Raw genomic sequence first — 17083 nt, 5'->3', positions numbered from 1 at the left:
TTTACTTAATTTCACAAATGTGATGTTTACATTAAACACTGTGCTGGCCAAATAAAATACCATCAGTTTGTAATGCCAAATTACTTAAATTTTTATTAACTGAAAAAGAAGGAAAAAATTACTGCTAAATTTTATTTTCACTATACTCAAGAAAAAGAAAACAGGGCATTTGTATCCTATGTATTAGAAAAATTACTGCTTTGCTGTTTGCTCATATAACTTTTTATACTTCTCAGATTGAGGAAGTTCCAGGAGAGTTCACGCAGGATGATTTAGCAGAAGATGATGTCATGTTACTAGATGCTTGGGAACAGGTACAACTATACTTTGTTCATAACAAGAGAATACATTTTTGGTTGGGAGATGACAGAACTTGCTTTGAGAAATGGTAAGTCAAGATATAAATGAGCCTAAAGATTTAGACTGTATTTAAATACACACACACACACACACACACACACACACACACACAGAGTAAAAAATAAAACTAATACATATGGCAAGTTTATTTCTTACTAACAAAATATTCCAGAGCTACCATCTTTGGTTTTACAGTTGTAGGCAAAAAACTTATATTTTTATTTGTTTGTAAAAGTTACTCATTCCTAATTTGTTTATAATTCATTTAACTAATAAGTGCATTAGTGTGCACAATGTCCTGGGGGTATAATGCCATTTAGGAAAGCAACATATCCAAAGTTTTCTCTTCATATTTGACAGGAAGTCATGGGTAGCCCTCCCTTAGGGAAGAAAACAGGCAAAATAGTTTTGAATCTACACGATAAAATATGTTTACTGTTTTATGTATCTTAATTTTCAAGAAAATTAATGGTGATTTGACATGCCACATCTGATAGTTTTTCTAACATCCACGTAAATTAACAGTGAAAGAGAAAAGTAAATACATTATGAATTAAATTATATAGAACAAGTGTGAAATGCTTATCTGAATTTGGCCTAGTCTTAGAGTCAAGAACAGAGATTGTTCCTTTTAAGTTTGTTCCCAATTGATAAACCATTCAGTTATTTCACACTCTAGCTTCTGATCTACAATAACTATGTTTGACTTGATGGCCCAACATCAGATTCTTGCCAAGTTAATGGATTACCTATTTCTAGATGAGATTTAAATCTCCAGGTCAATAAAACACTCTTGTGTATTTAAGAATTTATGCATCTGGGTGCGCAGTGGCTCATGCCTGTAATCCCAGCACTTTGGGAAGCTGACGCAGGTGGATCACGAGGTCAGGAGTCCAAGACCAGCCTGGCCAACATGGTGAAACCCTGTCTCTACTAAAAAATACAAAATTTATCTGGGCGTGGTAATGGGTGCCTGTATTTCCAGCTACTCAGGAGGCTGAGGCAGGAGAATTGCTTGTACCCAGGAGGCAGAGGTTGCAGTGAGCCAAGATCACCCCACTGCACTCCAGCCTGGGTGACAGAGCAAGACTCTGTCTCAAAAATAATAATAATAACGAATTCATGCTTCCTTACGGATATATATTTAATTTTTCTTATTTATAGTCAACTCTGTTGTTTCTGTAATCATAGATACTTTTTAGAATACTTACCATGCCATGTTTCATTTTTTAAAATCATACTTTTAATTTACACTACCATGCTGTCATGGTTTGTTCTGTGCCCTGCACATAAATATTTCAGCACTTTCAGTATGACTTAGAGTATAGTCTAAACATAACAGACCAAAATTGCTCTGCCAACAAATGATTTTAAAGTGATTTCAATAGCCAGGCATGGTGGCTTACGCCTGTAATCCCAGAACTTTGGGAGGCCAAGGCGGGTAGATTATGAGGTCAAGAGATTGAGAGCATCCTGATCAACAAGGTGAAACTCCATCTCTACTGAAAATACAAAAATTAGCTGAGCATGGTGGCACACGCCTGTAGTCCCAGCTACTCGGGAGGCTGAGGCAGGAGAATTGCTTGAACCTAGGAGGCGGAAGTTGCGGTGAGCTGAGATCATGCCATTGCACTCCAGCGAACAACACTCCAGGTAACAACAGCGAAACTCCGTCTCAAAAAAAAAAAAAAAAAAATCAGTTGATAAAAGGCAGATTAATAGGAGAAAAGACATACAAATATATGAACAAGCACAGGAGTCATACAGAATGTAATAACTAAAGAAATGGCCAGATGGTTGATGCTTTTGTACCATTTTGAAGTTACAGAAAGAATGGGGGATTGCAGGAGGGCAAAACTGGTTATTGGAGACAGAGAAGAGGCCTCACTAGGAAAGGTGGTAGTGTTACAGATAAAACCTCGCATAAAGTATAGATGGTAAAAGTTTCTTTCAAACCTTTAAGGGTGTCAGACTCTCAGTAAATCTTCCCTAGATCCCAAAAAGGGAGGGCCTCAGAGAAAGCCCGCTACATGCAAATCTCCTTCCACAAAAGGCAGATTTCCAGGGCTATTTCTGTTTGCTAGTCCCCTGAACAGCTATATTGAAATATGTCAAAGAAGTGTATTTGGAGGTTAAATATTTTGGTTTCCTTCGACTGCCGTCCCACCCTAAGGGGTGAATGAAAAAACAAAATCCACCCAATCTGTTGTTTTTGTGAAAGATCACTTTACAAACTAGAAAATACCATGTAAACATAAAATATCCAAGTGTGAAATGTGAAGTGAAACTGGTTGGATGTAAATTTAGATGTCTCCTGATGAGTGTGAACACTGGGAAAGTGATGGTACCTCTCTGGGTCTCCGCCTCCACCTCCCTAACTTCTGGGGATGTTGTGAGAATTCAATGAGCAGAGTGTGTGAAGCACTTTGCATAGGGCCTAGTACTGAGTCAACATCCCAGAAATCATACATATTGTTATTGTTTCATTTTTCAGATATTTATTTGGATTGGCAAAGATGCTAATGAAGTTGAGAAAAAAGAATCTCTGAAGTCTGGTAAGTTGAATCTATGGACAATTATGGCAGTAACCTGGCACTATTACGACCAAGTGTCTGACTGCTCTTTGCCACCATGTCTTACAATAATACAATTCAAAATCAAGAAGTAGTTTAGCATTCATCCTCAAAACTAAAGAGTAATGGTATTTTTTGAACTGAAGAATTTCAGAATGGGCACAAGAAAAAATATGTTTTGTTATCTAATTTAGAATAGAATTATATCAAGGTAACCTGAAAAACTTAAATTCACTTCAACCTTTGTTTTATTATGCAAAGAGGAAAACCTACATTACTGCAATAAGCCAGATATTTTAAACTTCCTTTTGACTAATGCTGTCCTTTCTGGCACAGTTTTCCTTTTATTGAAAAGTATAACAATAATTATGCCACAAGGACAGTTCCATAAAACTTGGAATTCTTTCAGGCATTAATGAGACTCACATGATGCCTTTCATGGCAAATGAAAGAAATCAAATAAAATAGTTTTTATTAGTCTACCTTGTCAATGGAAATTTAATTCATTACCTTCATTTGAAGAATTTTATTCAAAGAATTTTCATTTTCAGTGTGGCCAGTATTTGTTCTTCAGGAAATTTATTTTATTACTTTTATTGGAAGAATTTTCTATCTACAGTTACTTTAGTTTAACCCAAACTAACTGAATTTATATGTCTTTACAACTCTTTTTAGCCAAAATGTACCTTGAGACAGACCCTTCTGGAAGAGACAAGAGGACACCAATTGTCATCATAAAGCAGGGCCATGAGCCACCCACATTCACAGGCTGGTTCCTGGGCTGGGATTCCAGCAGGTGGTAAATCTGGTGCTTGTAAAAAGCAAACAAATATTACAAAGCAGTTACCCCATTGGTGTTTTGGGAGAGGAAAAGAAAAAGCTTTTTTGTTTGTCTTTTGAAAATTAAGGCCGGGGTGGTGGCTCACACCTGTAATCTCAGCATTTTGGGAGGCTGAGGCGGGCAGATCATTTGAGGTCAGGAGTTAGAGACCACCCTGGTCAACATGGCAAAACCCCATCTCTACTAAAAATACAAAAAAAATAGCTGGGCATGGTGGTGCACACCTGTAATCCTAGCTATTTGGGAAGCTGGGGCAGAAGAATTGCTTGAGCCCAGGAGGCTGAGGTTGCAATGAGTCGAGATCATGCTACTGCACTCCAACCTGGGCCACAGAGTGAGACTCTGTCTCAAAAAAATAAAAAGTAAAAAAAAAATTAACCTCAACCAAACACCTATTTTTTTAATGCTTAGTTTTGGTTTGAAATTTTTCTTAAACTGGAGTTTTCTTACATTAATATATTAAAATAACCTAAAGGAAACTTTTGTTATGGGCCAATATTAGCTCTTCTGGAAACTGATTTATATCTTTTTTAATGACTTTTAAACATAAATTACTATGCACAATCTATAGATATTTGTCAGGTATGAAATTTTATCATGCAGTAGCCATTTGCCAAACTTATTTTTTAACATGCCAAAGAAGAAAGCTGCAATGCCTTGGAAGTTACTCTCTTTTCTATATATTGTGTCCTTGTAGTAAGGTTTATGTTAAGGTGGCTTTAACAATTTGTTGCTATTTTCCTTCTTCAATCAATGTGACTTTGATGCCATTAACTCCTGAGTGTTATTTTCTAAGAGGAATTTTATCTTTTTTTTAACCTTTTTAAAATCCTTTGAAAACAGTTATTTCATGACAAATGAACTGTATTGTTACCCACTTAGATATATATATTTGACAGTAAATGTTTAATATCACAAAAGATACATATAGAAAAATTTCACTAGTGCTGTCTTTCATTATTAAAATACATCTCTTTTAAAGTTTTGTGTTATGACATTTTATTCAAATTTGATGAGTTAATTGCACTTCATTTTAAGGTTAAATATTTCTATACATAAGTAGATTTGAGTTCAATATTTCTTAATTCATTCTCATTACATCATCAAAATTAAACAGCTGTTCCATGGTTAGATAATTATGAAAATTTTAAAATATGAGATTGCATGTGAAACACAGGTCCCCAGAAAATAGGAGTTGGGACAGAATCTGGAGCCCCAGTAAAGTAGAAATTGAATTTGGTCATTGGGTAGAGGACTGGGTAGTTGAGGAGGAAAGCTATACTTCATGGGAACAGGAAACAAAGCAGGGAAGTGATCTAAGGAGTTCTCTAGGGAAATGAAGGGCATATGTGTTTCAAGTTTGGTCCTAGCATGGAGAAGTGGGCCCAGTTTGATTATGGCTTAATGGTAAATACTCCCATGAGGTCCTGGAGCTTTCATGGGAGGTAAGAGAGCAGAGAGAAGCTGCACTTCCAGGCACTGTTCATTCAATAAACATTTATTAGGCATCTATTCAGTATCAGGCACTATTCCAGGCATTTTGGGTTCAACGTGAATGAACAGACAACATCTAAACTTCTATGGAAGTTTTTATACTCTAGGAAAGAGGCAAAAAAAAATCAACACATAGTTATATTATGAAATATATTAGAAGATATGTCCTATGGAGAAGAAAACAGAGGGAAGGAGGGTAGGCAATACTAATAGGATGGTCAGGGGAGGCCTGGTTCACTAGGTGATATCTAAACAGAGAATCAAGGCCAGGCATGTTGGCTCACACCTGTAATCCCAGCACTTTTGGGAGGCCGAGGCAGGTGGATCATTTGAGGTCAGGAGTTCAAGACCAGCCTGGCCATCATGGTGAAACCCCATGTCTACTATAAATACAAAAAGTAGCTAGGTGTGGTGGTGGGCACCTCTAATCCCAGCTACTCAGGAAGCTGAGGCAGGAGAATCACTTGAACCTGGGAGGCAGAGGTTACAGTAAGCCAAGATCACACCATTGCATTCCAGCTTGGGCAACAAGAGCAAAACTCTGTGTAAAAAAAAAAGGAAAAAAAAGAATCGATAGCGAGTGGGGATTGAACCTCAGGGTTACATACAGACCAAAGGAGTACCAAGAGCAAAGGCTTTGAAAGGAAAGCATGATTGGTAGAATGAGCTGAAGTCTAAAGAAACAGAAAGATTCCAGAGTTCTCTTCCTCTCACCACTGGACTAGAAAAGTTTTCATCACAGCCTGAGCTGTGGGAATGCTGCTTTTCCAAATCCCAAACCCAGGGACTTAGAGGCAGTGATGGTTACAAGACAGCAGCATTAGCAGCACAAGCACTGTGGGGAGGAAGTACCTATGCCCTTTGCCCAGCCTGAATAGTAGAGGTGAACACAGACATTGCCAGCAACTGTGTCCTAGAAAGGGTCAGCTATGGAGTTGGCATTTTAATTTCACACCTAAAGTTGATGTGGCTTGAAGAAACACCTGCAACACAAATAAAATCCATATAAAACAAAATCAAAAACAACCTACTTCTAAAAAGGTGAACATTTGCAGGATTAAAGAAAATTATTCTAGAGAGTGTTCCATTGTTCATTGACACTGTGTAGTCTTAAAACTCAAATTACATGTAATTCCTCATAGAAAACAGTTCTTTGGATTTGAAATGCAGTTTCATACAGCCTAATTAACAAATAGAAAAGTTTCATAATTAGTTGTTTTTCTTTGGTGGAGCTAATACTTATTAATTTTTGATATGAAATAGATTTCTTTCTTCTCTGCTTTTACTCATAAATTTTGAGGATCAGAAATCGAAACAAATATATTTAGCTTCAGCTACCAGTGCTTTACAGACCCTTTCTTGCCCCAAACAATATAGCACACTCCTAGTTGTTTGAAATTTGTGACTAATAAATAAAGTATATATATATATAATGAATCCAGAAAACGTAGTCAGAAATAATTATTCTAGTAAGAGATAATAAGTTGGGCACAGTGGTATGTGCCTGTAGTCCTAGCTACTTGGGAGACTGAGGAGAGAGGAAGTTTAAGGCTGTAGTGAGCTACCATAGCAACTGTGAACAGCCACAGTACTCCAGCCTGGGCAACACAGTAAGATTAAGATCCCATCTCTGCAAAAATAACAATAATTATAAAAGAGTAGTACATCTCAAGAATTAAAATAAAAGAATCAAGTTATGGCATTACTTTGAGCAAAAGAACAGAAAACAGTACCCAGGTAAAATCAACAATTGTTTTGTGGCCTTAGCTATTATTTGTTTGCTTTGTTTTGCAAAATAATCAGTAAACTGGCTTCAAAACAATTTCTGGATTGGATAGGTTATTCAGAGGGATATAATGCTAATCAAAATGAAGAAAAGAAAATAATATATGCAGCATGGATGTGTTGTAATTTTTTTAAATGTATTTTCAAAAATTGTCTTGCTCTGTCTTCTTATTTTCTCTTCACTATGATGACCTTCCTTTTAGTTTTAATGACTCATGCTAGATTTTTTTAAGTATAATATGTATTATACATATTCTCTAAAATATTTTTTTCTATTAAATACCAACTGAGTTTATTGTGCTACCTAAAATATTCATGATGCAATGCGTTGGTCTTAAAAAAAAATTAAAAGATGGATTAACAGCTTACTACATATGCCTGGTAAATTCCACGTCATTCAGAAATTTTAATGTGAAAATAATGTACAAATACATGAAATTACATTGGAATAGAGAAATCATCTCTCAGTAGCTGACAGAACAAGAAGACTCTAAAAGACTTGAATAATACTTTCAACCAACTTAATCAATTTGATATTTACTGAACACCACAAATAATACCAGCATGTATATTTGTTTTTTAAGGGAAATTAAAATATTTACCAGGACAGAAAATATTCTGGGCCATAAAACAAATGCCAACAAATTAAAAAGATGAAATCACACAAACTGTGCCTCTAATCACAATGGAACTAATTGAGAAATCAAAAACAGATATCTGGCAAGTCCTCAAATATTTAGGTAAAAGGAGAAATCACAAGAAAAATTAGAAAACATTTTTATCTCAATGAAAATTAAAACCAGCCTATCAAAGTATGTGGAATACAGCATACAGCTTACCTAGTTTTTCTTTTCTTTTCTTTCTTTTTTCTTTTTTTTTTTTGAGATGGAGACTTGCTCTGTTACCCAGTCTGTGGCTTCCATTTTTAAAAGGACATATAGGCCAGGCATGGTGGTCCACACCTGTAATCCTAGCACTTTGGGAGGTTGAGATGGGCAGATCACCTGAGGTCGGGATTTCGAAACCAGCCTGACCAACATGAAGAAACCACATCTACCCTAAAAATACAAAATTAACTGGGCATGGTGGTGCATGCCTGTAATCTCAGCTACTTGGGAAGCTGAGGCAGGAGAATCCGGGAGGCAGAGACTGCAGTGAGCCAAGATCACGCCATTGCACTCCAGCTTGGGCAACAAGAAACTCCAACTCAAAATAAATAAATTCATTAAAAGAAAATTTATAGCATTAAATGCTTACATTAGGTAAATAAAAAGCCCTCAAATCAATAATCTAAGCTCTTACCTTATGAAATTGTAAGATAACAAATTATATCTAAAATAAGAGAAGAGGGAATGATAAAGAACAGTTTTTTTATTAGAAGAAATTAATAAAGTCAAAGTTTGGTTCTTCTGAATTATAAAATGATAAAATTCTAGCCAGACTAATAAGAAAAAAAGGGGAAAACATAAATTACTAATATCAAGATTAAGAAAGATACCACCACTGATCCTATGGACATTAAAATGTATAAGAGAAATAGTTTATGCCTATAAACTTGACATTGATGAAATGGACAGATTCCTTGGAAGGCAGAAACTACTAAAGCTAACTCAGAAGTGGACAGATAATCTAAGTAGGAAAACGCACACATACACACCCACGCACGCGCGCGCGCACACACACACACACACACACACACACACATTAATGACATTAAATTAATCCCAGCAGCTTGTGAGGCCAAGACAGGTGGACTGCTTGACCCCAGGAATTTGAGACCAGCCTAGGCAATATGGAAAAACCTCATCTTTACAAAAAATACAAAATTAGCCAGGCAACATGGCAAAACTTCGTCTCTACAAAAAATACAAAAATTAGTGAGTGCCTGTGGTTCCAGCTACTCTGGAGGCTGAGGTGATAGGATCACTTGAGAGGTGGAGGTTAGAGTAAGCCAAGATTGCACCACTGCACTCCAGCTTGGGGAAAAGAGCAATACCCTGTCTCAAAAAAAGAAAGAAAGAAAATTTTTAAAAATTATAGTCAAACTTTTTTTTTTTTTTTTGAGACTCCAGGATTTTCCTCTGTTGCCCATACTGGAGTGTAGTGGTGCGATCACAGGTCACTCCAGCCTGGACCTCCTGGGCTCAAGCAATCCTCCCACCTCAGCTTGCCAAGTAGCTGGGACTCACAGGCACATACCAACAAACCAGGCTAATGTGTTTTTAGTTTTTGTAGAGATAGGTCCTTGCTATATTGCCCATGCTGTTCTGGAATTCCTCGGCCTTTTAGAGTGCTGAGATTACAGATGTGAGCCACAGTGCCCAGTCTAAACATCTTCTCACAGAGAAAATCCAGGCCTATTTGCACTTCACTGGTGACTTCTATAAAACATTTAAGAAATTTTACTGCAGATTGGGAGGCAAAACACATTTAAGAAATAAAACCAGTACTACTCATAACATAGATGTAAAAATATTAAAAGTTCATCAAATTGAATCCAGCAATATATAACTGGGTTTTATTACAGGAATTCACTTTAACATATAAAAATTAATCAAAAACTTTCCATACTAGCAGACTGAAAACTATCTGAACATCTGAATAGATACAGAAAAGCAGTTGATAAAATTCTACAACAATTCATAATAAAAATTCTCAGCAAAGTACAAATAGAATGGAAGGTCTTCCATCTTAAAAAGAGTATCTGCAAAAAAATGTACAGCTGACAGCATACTTCAGAATGGAAAACTAAATGTTTTACACTAAGATCAACAAGAGATGGATGTTTGTTCTCATCCCTTCTATTCTGTACTTTGCTGGAGGTCCTAACCTGTCTAACAAGGCAGAGTTTCTCAACCTTGGCACTGGAGACACATAATTATTTATTTTGGGGGGCTGCCCATTCATTATAGAATGGTTAGTAACGCAGCTGGCCTCTGCTTGCCAGACACCAGGGGCATCCTCCTCTCCCAAGCCCCGCCTCCTTGGTTTGTATCCACTTCCTCCATCTTTAAAGCCAGCAAAATAGCATCTTCAAAATCTATGACTTCTTATCTGACCTCTGTTTCTGCTGGTCACATACTTTTCTCTGTCACTGATTCTCCTGCCTCTTTCCTTCACTTGTAAGAACCTTTTGCTTAAGTTGTCCAATAGTCAACATAATCAATGGATTATTGAGCCATCAGATAATGCAGGCAATCCCCTCCATCTCAGGATCCTTAATTTAATCAGATCTGCAAAGTCCTTTTTTGACAAGTAAGGTAACATTCACAGGTCCTAGACATCTTTGTCACAGTATGTAGACATATTTGGTGGGATGTTTTTCTTCCCGGGTAAAAAGGTGTACAGTGAAGCTAGTATTCTATTCAGCTGGTATATTGGGTAAAAACTGGTATTTTGAAAACATGGTCAATATTCCCACTCTCTTCCATTGACTCTACCATCAGCCTGGACCTTGATTGATTGATTGATTGATTGATTGAGGCAGGATCCGACCTTGTCACCCAGGCTGAAGTGCAGTGGTGTGATCATGGCTAACTGTAACCTTGACCTCTACAGGCTCAAGTGATTCTCCCACCTCAGCCTCCTAAGTAGCTGGGACCACAGGTGTGCACAAACACAACTGGTGAATTTTTGTATTTTTTTGTAGAGACAGGGTTTCATCATGTTGTCCAGGCTACTCTCGAACTTCTGGCCTAAAGTAATCCTCCTGCCTAACCCTCAGCCTTCCAAAGTGCTGGGATTATAAGTATGAACCACTGGGCTGACCACTTCACTTCTAAAATAGAAAATAATTGGGCCTGGCATGGTGGCTCATGCCTGTACTCCGAGCACTTTGAGAGGCCAAGACAAGAGGATGACTTGAGCTCAAGAGTTTGAGACCAGCCTGGGCAATATGGTGAAACTCCATCTATACAAAAAATACAAAACTTAGCCAAGTGTGGTGGTGCATACCTGTGGTTCCAGTTACTTGGGAGGCTGAAGGGAGAGGATCCCTTGAGCCTGGGAGGTGGAGGTTGTAGTGAGCCATGATTATGCCACTGTACTCCAGCCTGGGCAACAGAGTCAGAGCCTATCTCAAAAGAGAAGAGAAGGGGAGAGGAGGAGAGGAGAGGGAAGGGGAGGGAAATAGGGGCTAGGGGAAAAATATAGTCAATATTTCATCTCTTTCATAATCCTTAAAAAATTGATGTTCTTGTTCCAATCTGACAATCTTTCATACTTGGGCAAAAAATAAAAACTGACATATTGGGCTCATATAAGGCTGTGGCTATCTGTACAATTACAGTAACACTACCTGAAATACAAAAGTATGTATGGGACCATTATGGAAACAAGGGCGTGCAGAGGATACTTGTTGAGTTAAATCAAAAACAAACTATTTTAAACTAAAGATCTCATTTCATAAGATTACTTTGAGCTTCAGATTTTCAGAGTGATATTTTCCTATTCTCAGTTACAGGACATCTGTAGATGTTCTGTATTTTACAATCCAGTAAAGACATCGCTAGAAAGGTAATATTCTCAGCAGGTCACCAGTCAGGGTTAGCCAACAAGCTTCTAATGGTACATAATATTTAACCCAGGTTTGATAAAGAAAAATCATTATTTTGAGATTCCAACTTCTGAATACAAATGTGCTTCAAAAAAGGCCATATTTTATAAGGTCAGGTATTATTTTACATGAACTTTTATGAAGGGCACCAGAGAGACATTTATTTTACAGTCTTTGAATCAGCTGCTTATTTGTGTCTGCATTCTATTCTTTCCTTTGTAATGTCTCAGGCTCCAAGAGGTCAGCAATAACTCAGAACAGAAAGCTTATATAATGCCTAACTGGCCTCTCTAGAATTCATACATGGATAATTTCTATGATGACATTCCTAAAAAGAATAGGTCACCGTCAAACATAGCTATAAATATTTGTCAAGGAATTTCATAAATGATATGGTAGCAAATCACTTCATATTTCAGCATTAAAACTGCCACAAGCTCAGAAGAATGTGTAGACAGAAATGGTCACAGAATGATTCCCCAAATTTTAATGAAAAAAAGTTAACAACAAAAAAGCTGAAAATTATGTCCTATTTCCTAATAAGCATTACAGATATTCTATAGCTTGCAAAAATATGTTATGCTCCTAAAATTATGAGATGTATGGGTTTGTTAAAAATATATTTTATACTTATATTTGATTTTAAGGTAATAACTGAGAACAAAAAGAAAGGGTGTAATTTCATTCAATTATCCAGGCATGGTTATTCTCCCCCTAGGAGAGTAAACTTTCAATAAGTCTTGGTGAAATCAGATTCTTTCCTGGACATTCCCAAGTTGACACCTAATAGCCAAATATAACTGACAGATTACTGATGGTGTTGGAGTTTCATTGCTTTATCTGAAAACAGTGTGGTTGATTCCAATAACAATGCAATACTAGAGAACACTGCATGGTGTCTTGATAGGTTCTTTCATTAAAAGACCTTTGGAATAATCTTGGCTCCACTGTTAATAGTTGGGCCAGATAATACTAGGTGAACCACTTCATTGCTTCTTGACCTCAGTTTCTCTACTGGTTAAGCATGTATTTTGCCTGCCTACTTACCCCAAAGAAACCAGCACAGCTGTCTGAAGTCAGGAGGAAGTAGTTGTGCTGCTACCCTGGTTAAGCCAGCTGAAAAGAGAAGAAAGTCATGAACAGGAGCATGGCGCATTCTCAGAATATACAGAATATGATGAAGACAGAGAAACTGAACAAAACCAAATTAAACCAACATGTCAAAAAGTGGATATGATGAGGAAAGGAATTATAAGCGTAAATGTTCAACTACACATGGAAACATTCCAAAAAACAAAAGGGGGTGAGGAGGCAGTGGGAAAAGCTCAATGATTCCCCAAAATAAATAATAAATAAAACAGTAATGCTGGTGAGGGTAGCGTTATGGTGAAAAAAATGAATGCCAGAAACTATTGCTAGTTTGTAGTACTTTGTGCTTGATGAAGTTTCTTACATATGCAGAGGTGAGAAGTGAAAAATAGGATGAAACACCTGTGCAGAAGTTAGAGGAAACTCCTTCAAAACATAAACACAAATTCATCTCTTATAATAATATTATTAACTATTTTACATACTTACTATCCTCACCTTTTGTATTTACTTTAGCCTTCTGCCATCAAACACATCAGTAAGAAATTCAGGTTTTACTGAATATTCCAATAAATAAAAGGTAGAAGTTTACAGAGATTTATATATATATATATATATGTGTGTGTGTGTATATACATATATATGTGTGTGTATATATATTATGTGTGTGTATATATATATATACATATATATGTGTGTATATACATATATTATTGTGTTTTAGGTTTGGGAGTACATGTGAAGAACCTGCAAGATTGTTGCACAGGTACATACATGGCAATGTGGTTTGCTGCCTCCATCCCCATCACCTATGTCTGGCATTTCTCCCCATGTTATCCCTCCCCAAGTCCCCACCACCCGCTGTCCCTCCCCTAGTTCCCCCCCACAGACCCCAATGTGTGATGCTCCCCTCCCTGTGTCCATGTGTTCTCATTGTTCAGCACCTGCCTATGAGTGAGAACATGTGGTGTTTGAGTTTCTGTTCTTGTGTCAGTTTGCTGAGAATGATGGTTTCCAGGTTCATCCATGTCCCTACAAAGGACACAAACTCATCATTTTTTATGGCTGCATAGTATTCCATGGTGTATATGTGCCACATTTTCTGTGTCCAGTCTATCATCAATGGGCATTTGGGTTGGTTCCAGGTCTTTGCTATTGTAAACAATGCCACAATGAATATTCGTGTGTCCTTATAATAGAAGGATTTATAATCCTCTGGATCTATATCCAGTAATGGTATTGCTGGGTCAGTCAGAATTTCTATTTCTAGGTCCTTGAGGAATTGCCACACTGTCTTCCACAATGGTTGAACTAATTTACACTCCCACCAACAGTGTAAAAGTGTTTCTATTTCTCCACATCCTCTCCAGCAGCTGTTGTCTCCAGATTTTTTAATGCTCGCCATTCTAACTGCTATGAGCTGGCATCTCAATGTGGTTTACATTTGCATTTCTCTAATGACCAGTGATGATGAGCATTTTTTCATGTTTGTTGGATTCATATATGTCTTCTTTTGTAAAGTGTGTGTTCATATCCTTTATCCACTTTTGAATGGGCTTGTTTTTTTCTTGTAAATCTGTTTTAGTTCTTTGTAGATCCTGGATATTAACCCTTTGTCAGAAGGGTAGATTGCAAAAATTTTTTCCCATTCTGTTCATTGCCAGTTCACCCTAATGATTGTTTCTTTTGCTGTGCAGAAGCTCTGGAGTGTAATTAGGTCCCATTTGTCTATTTTGGCTTTTGTTGCCACTGCTTTTGGTGTTTTAGTCATGAAGTCCTTGCCTATGCCTATGACCTGAATGGTTTTGCCTAGATTTTCTTCTAGGGTTTTTATGGTGTTATGTCTTATGTTTAATTCTTTAATCCATCTGGAGTTAATTTTAGTGTAAGGTGTCAGGAAGGGGTCCAGTTTCTGCTTTCTGCACATGGCTAGCCAGTTTTCCCAACACCATTTATTAAGCAGGGAATCCTTTCCCCATTGCTTGTTTTTGTAAGGTTTGTCAAAGATCAGATGGTTGTAGATGTGTGGCATTGCCTCTGAGGTCTCTGTTCTGTTCCAATGGTCTATATCTCTGTTTTGGTATCAGTACCATGCTGTTTTGATTTCTGTAGCCTTGCAGTATAGTTTGAAGTCAGGTAACGTGATGCCTCCAGCTTTGTTCTTTTTGCTTAGAATTGACTTGCCTATACAGGCTCTCTTTTGGTTCCATATGAAGTTTGAGGTGGTTTTTTTCCAGTTCTGTGAAGAAGGTCATTGGTAGCTTGATGGGAATAGCTTTGAATCTATAAATTACTTTGGACAGTATGGCCATTTTCACGGTATTGATTATTCCTAACCAAGAGCATGCAATGTTTCTCCATCTGTTTGTGTCCTCTTTTATTTCATTGAGCAGTGGTTTGTAGTTCTCCTTGAAGAGGTCCTTTACATTCTTTGTTAGTTGTATTCCTAGGTATTTTATTCTTTTTGTAGCAATTGTGAATGGCAGTTCGTTCTTGATTTGGCTTTAAGTCTGTTATTGGTGTATGGGAATGCTTGTGATTTTTGCACATTGATTTAGCAATCCATCCCCCAGAACTTCTATTCTTCACTGAAGCTGCTCATTTTTCTTATTTTTTCTTCATTCATATCCCACTCTCATTATTCTAGGCTTTGCCAATGAAAAGAGTCAAACTCTGTAAAACATTTGAAGAAATTTATTCTGAGCCAAATATGAGTGACCATGGCCCATGACATAGCCCTCAGGAAGTCCTGAGAACATGTGCCAAGGTGGTCCCAGTGCAGCTTGGTCGTATACATTTTAGAGAGGCATGAGACATCAATCAAATATATTTAAAAAAGACTTTGGTTTGGACCCGTAAGGCAGAACAACTCAAAGTGGGGTGGCTTCCAGGCTATAGGTGAATTTAAACATTTTCTGGTTGACGGTTGAGTTTGTCTAAAGACCTGGGATTGTTAGAAAGGAAATGTTCAGTTTCAGATAAAGATTATGGAAACCTAAGTTCTTCTGAAATGGCTGCCCTTAGAGACAGTAGATGATAAATGTTTCCTATTCAGATCTTAGTGAATCTCTTTAGGATTGGAGGGTCTAGAAGAAAAAGATTTAGTCTAGAAGAAAAAGATCTAGCTATGTAAATAGAGATTCTTTACAGATGCAGATTTTCCTCTACAAAGAACAGCTTTGCAGAGCCATTTCAAAATATGGCCAAGAAATATGTTTTGGGGTAAGATATTTTGAGTTTCTTCTTCGTTTTGTAATGTTATGCCAGAGTCATGCTGGAAAGTAAATCATGATATATAGGGTAAAATAAAACCCATCTGAGGGCATGACTTCCCCAGACCCCTCAGACAAGAATTTGGGTAAGATGAAAAAAAAAATCAGAGTTTAGTCCTCACCTTCCAGCTCAATTCTACCCTTCAACATGATCATGAACAAAACAACAATCAGAAGCTTGCTGAACTGGCAGAGGCTGCTTGCCTCCTTAGAAGGCAGAGGGAGGGGGAGGACTGCAAATCTTGTAATCTAATAATATTTACTTTGTTGCTGTCATAATGATTATACATGCTGTATTAGTTTCCCAGGAATGTCCTAACAAACTTGTTAGTATAAAACAATAGAAATTTATTCTGTCACAATTCTGGAGGCCAGAAGTCCAAAATCAAGGTGTCTTCAGGACCATGTTCCCTACAAAGGCTCTTTACCCTACAAAGGGGAAAGTTCTTTGTTGTTTCTTTCAGATTCTGGTGGTTCCAGGCACTCCTTGATTTGCGGCATCAGAACTCCAATATCCGACTCCTTTATGTCCTTTTTCACTGTGTCTTCACTATACAGATAGTTGTGATAGGATTTAAGGCCCATTTAGTTAATCCAAGATGATCTTATCTCAAAACTTAATTTAATCACATTGAAAAAAAATCCTTTTTCTAAATGAGGACATGTTTGGTTTTTTGATAATTAGGACATGGACAAATCTTTTTAGAGGCCACAATTCAACCCACTATAGATGCTCATTGTAAAAAAAAGTAAATAAATAAAAACCAACATAAAATAGAACACACGCACATACACAAGCCCCAAAAATACAACACTGCAGAGATCTAGAGGGTTGTCACTTTGTGAGAAATCATTGACCTATACACCCTTCACTTTAACCCTTTAGGGCACGTTTATAAAAAGAGTCTGAGAGAGACCTGTCACTTCTTCCACCATCTGAATTTATAAACTGGGAAGTGGACTCTCACCAGATACTGAATTTACTAGCACCTTGACTTGGATGTCCCAGCCTCCACAACTGTGAGAAATCAACTTCTGTTGTTTATAAGCCACCCAGTTTATAATATTCTGTTGTGGCAGTCCAAATGAACTCAGACAGGTAGACAATAGGGAA

The 17083-nt window shown here is 37.2% G+C and overlaps 2 protein-coding genes across 2 annotated transcripts in view; one reads left to right on the top strand and one right to left on the bottom strand.

Annotated features, from left to right (window-relative positions):
• Positions 1–4755, top strand: part of SCIN (scinderin) — a 78580-nt gene extending 73825 nt beyond the window's left edge. Inside the window, exons 14-16 of the mRNA XM_002751563.8 lie at positions 237–314; positions 2855–2915; positions 3609–4755. Of these exons, the coding sequence (XP_002751609.2) occupies positions 237–314; positions 2855–2915; positions 3609–3736 (267 nt within the window). The 3' untranslated portion in view covers positions 3737–4755. The remainder of the gene's footprint in view (positions 1–236; positions 315–2854; positions 2916–3608) is intronic.
• Positions 4756–12069: 7314 nt separating this feature from the next.
• LOC144578265 (uncharacterized) overlaps positions 12070–17083 on the bottom strand; it is a 35882-nt gene continuing 30868 nt past the window's right edge. The window contains exon 4 of the mRNA XM_078342079.1: positions 12070–12724. The gene's annotated coding sequence lies outside the window, so the exon portion shown is untranslated. The remainder of the gene's footprint in view (positions 12725–17083) is intronic.

The sequence above is a fragment of the Callithrix jacchus genome, chromosome 11 (genome assembly GCF_049354715.1).
Source record: "Callithrix jacchus isolate 240 chromosome 11, calJac240_pri, whole genome shotgun sequence".
NCBI lineage: Eukaryota > Metazoa > Chordata > Mammalia > Primates > Cebidae > Callithrix > Callithrix jacchus.
This window is presented reverse-complemented; position numbering and strand designations above follow the sequence as displayed.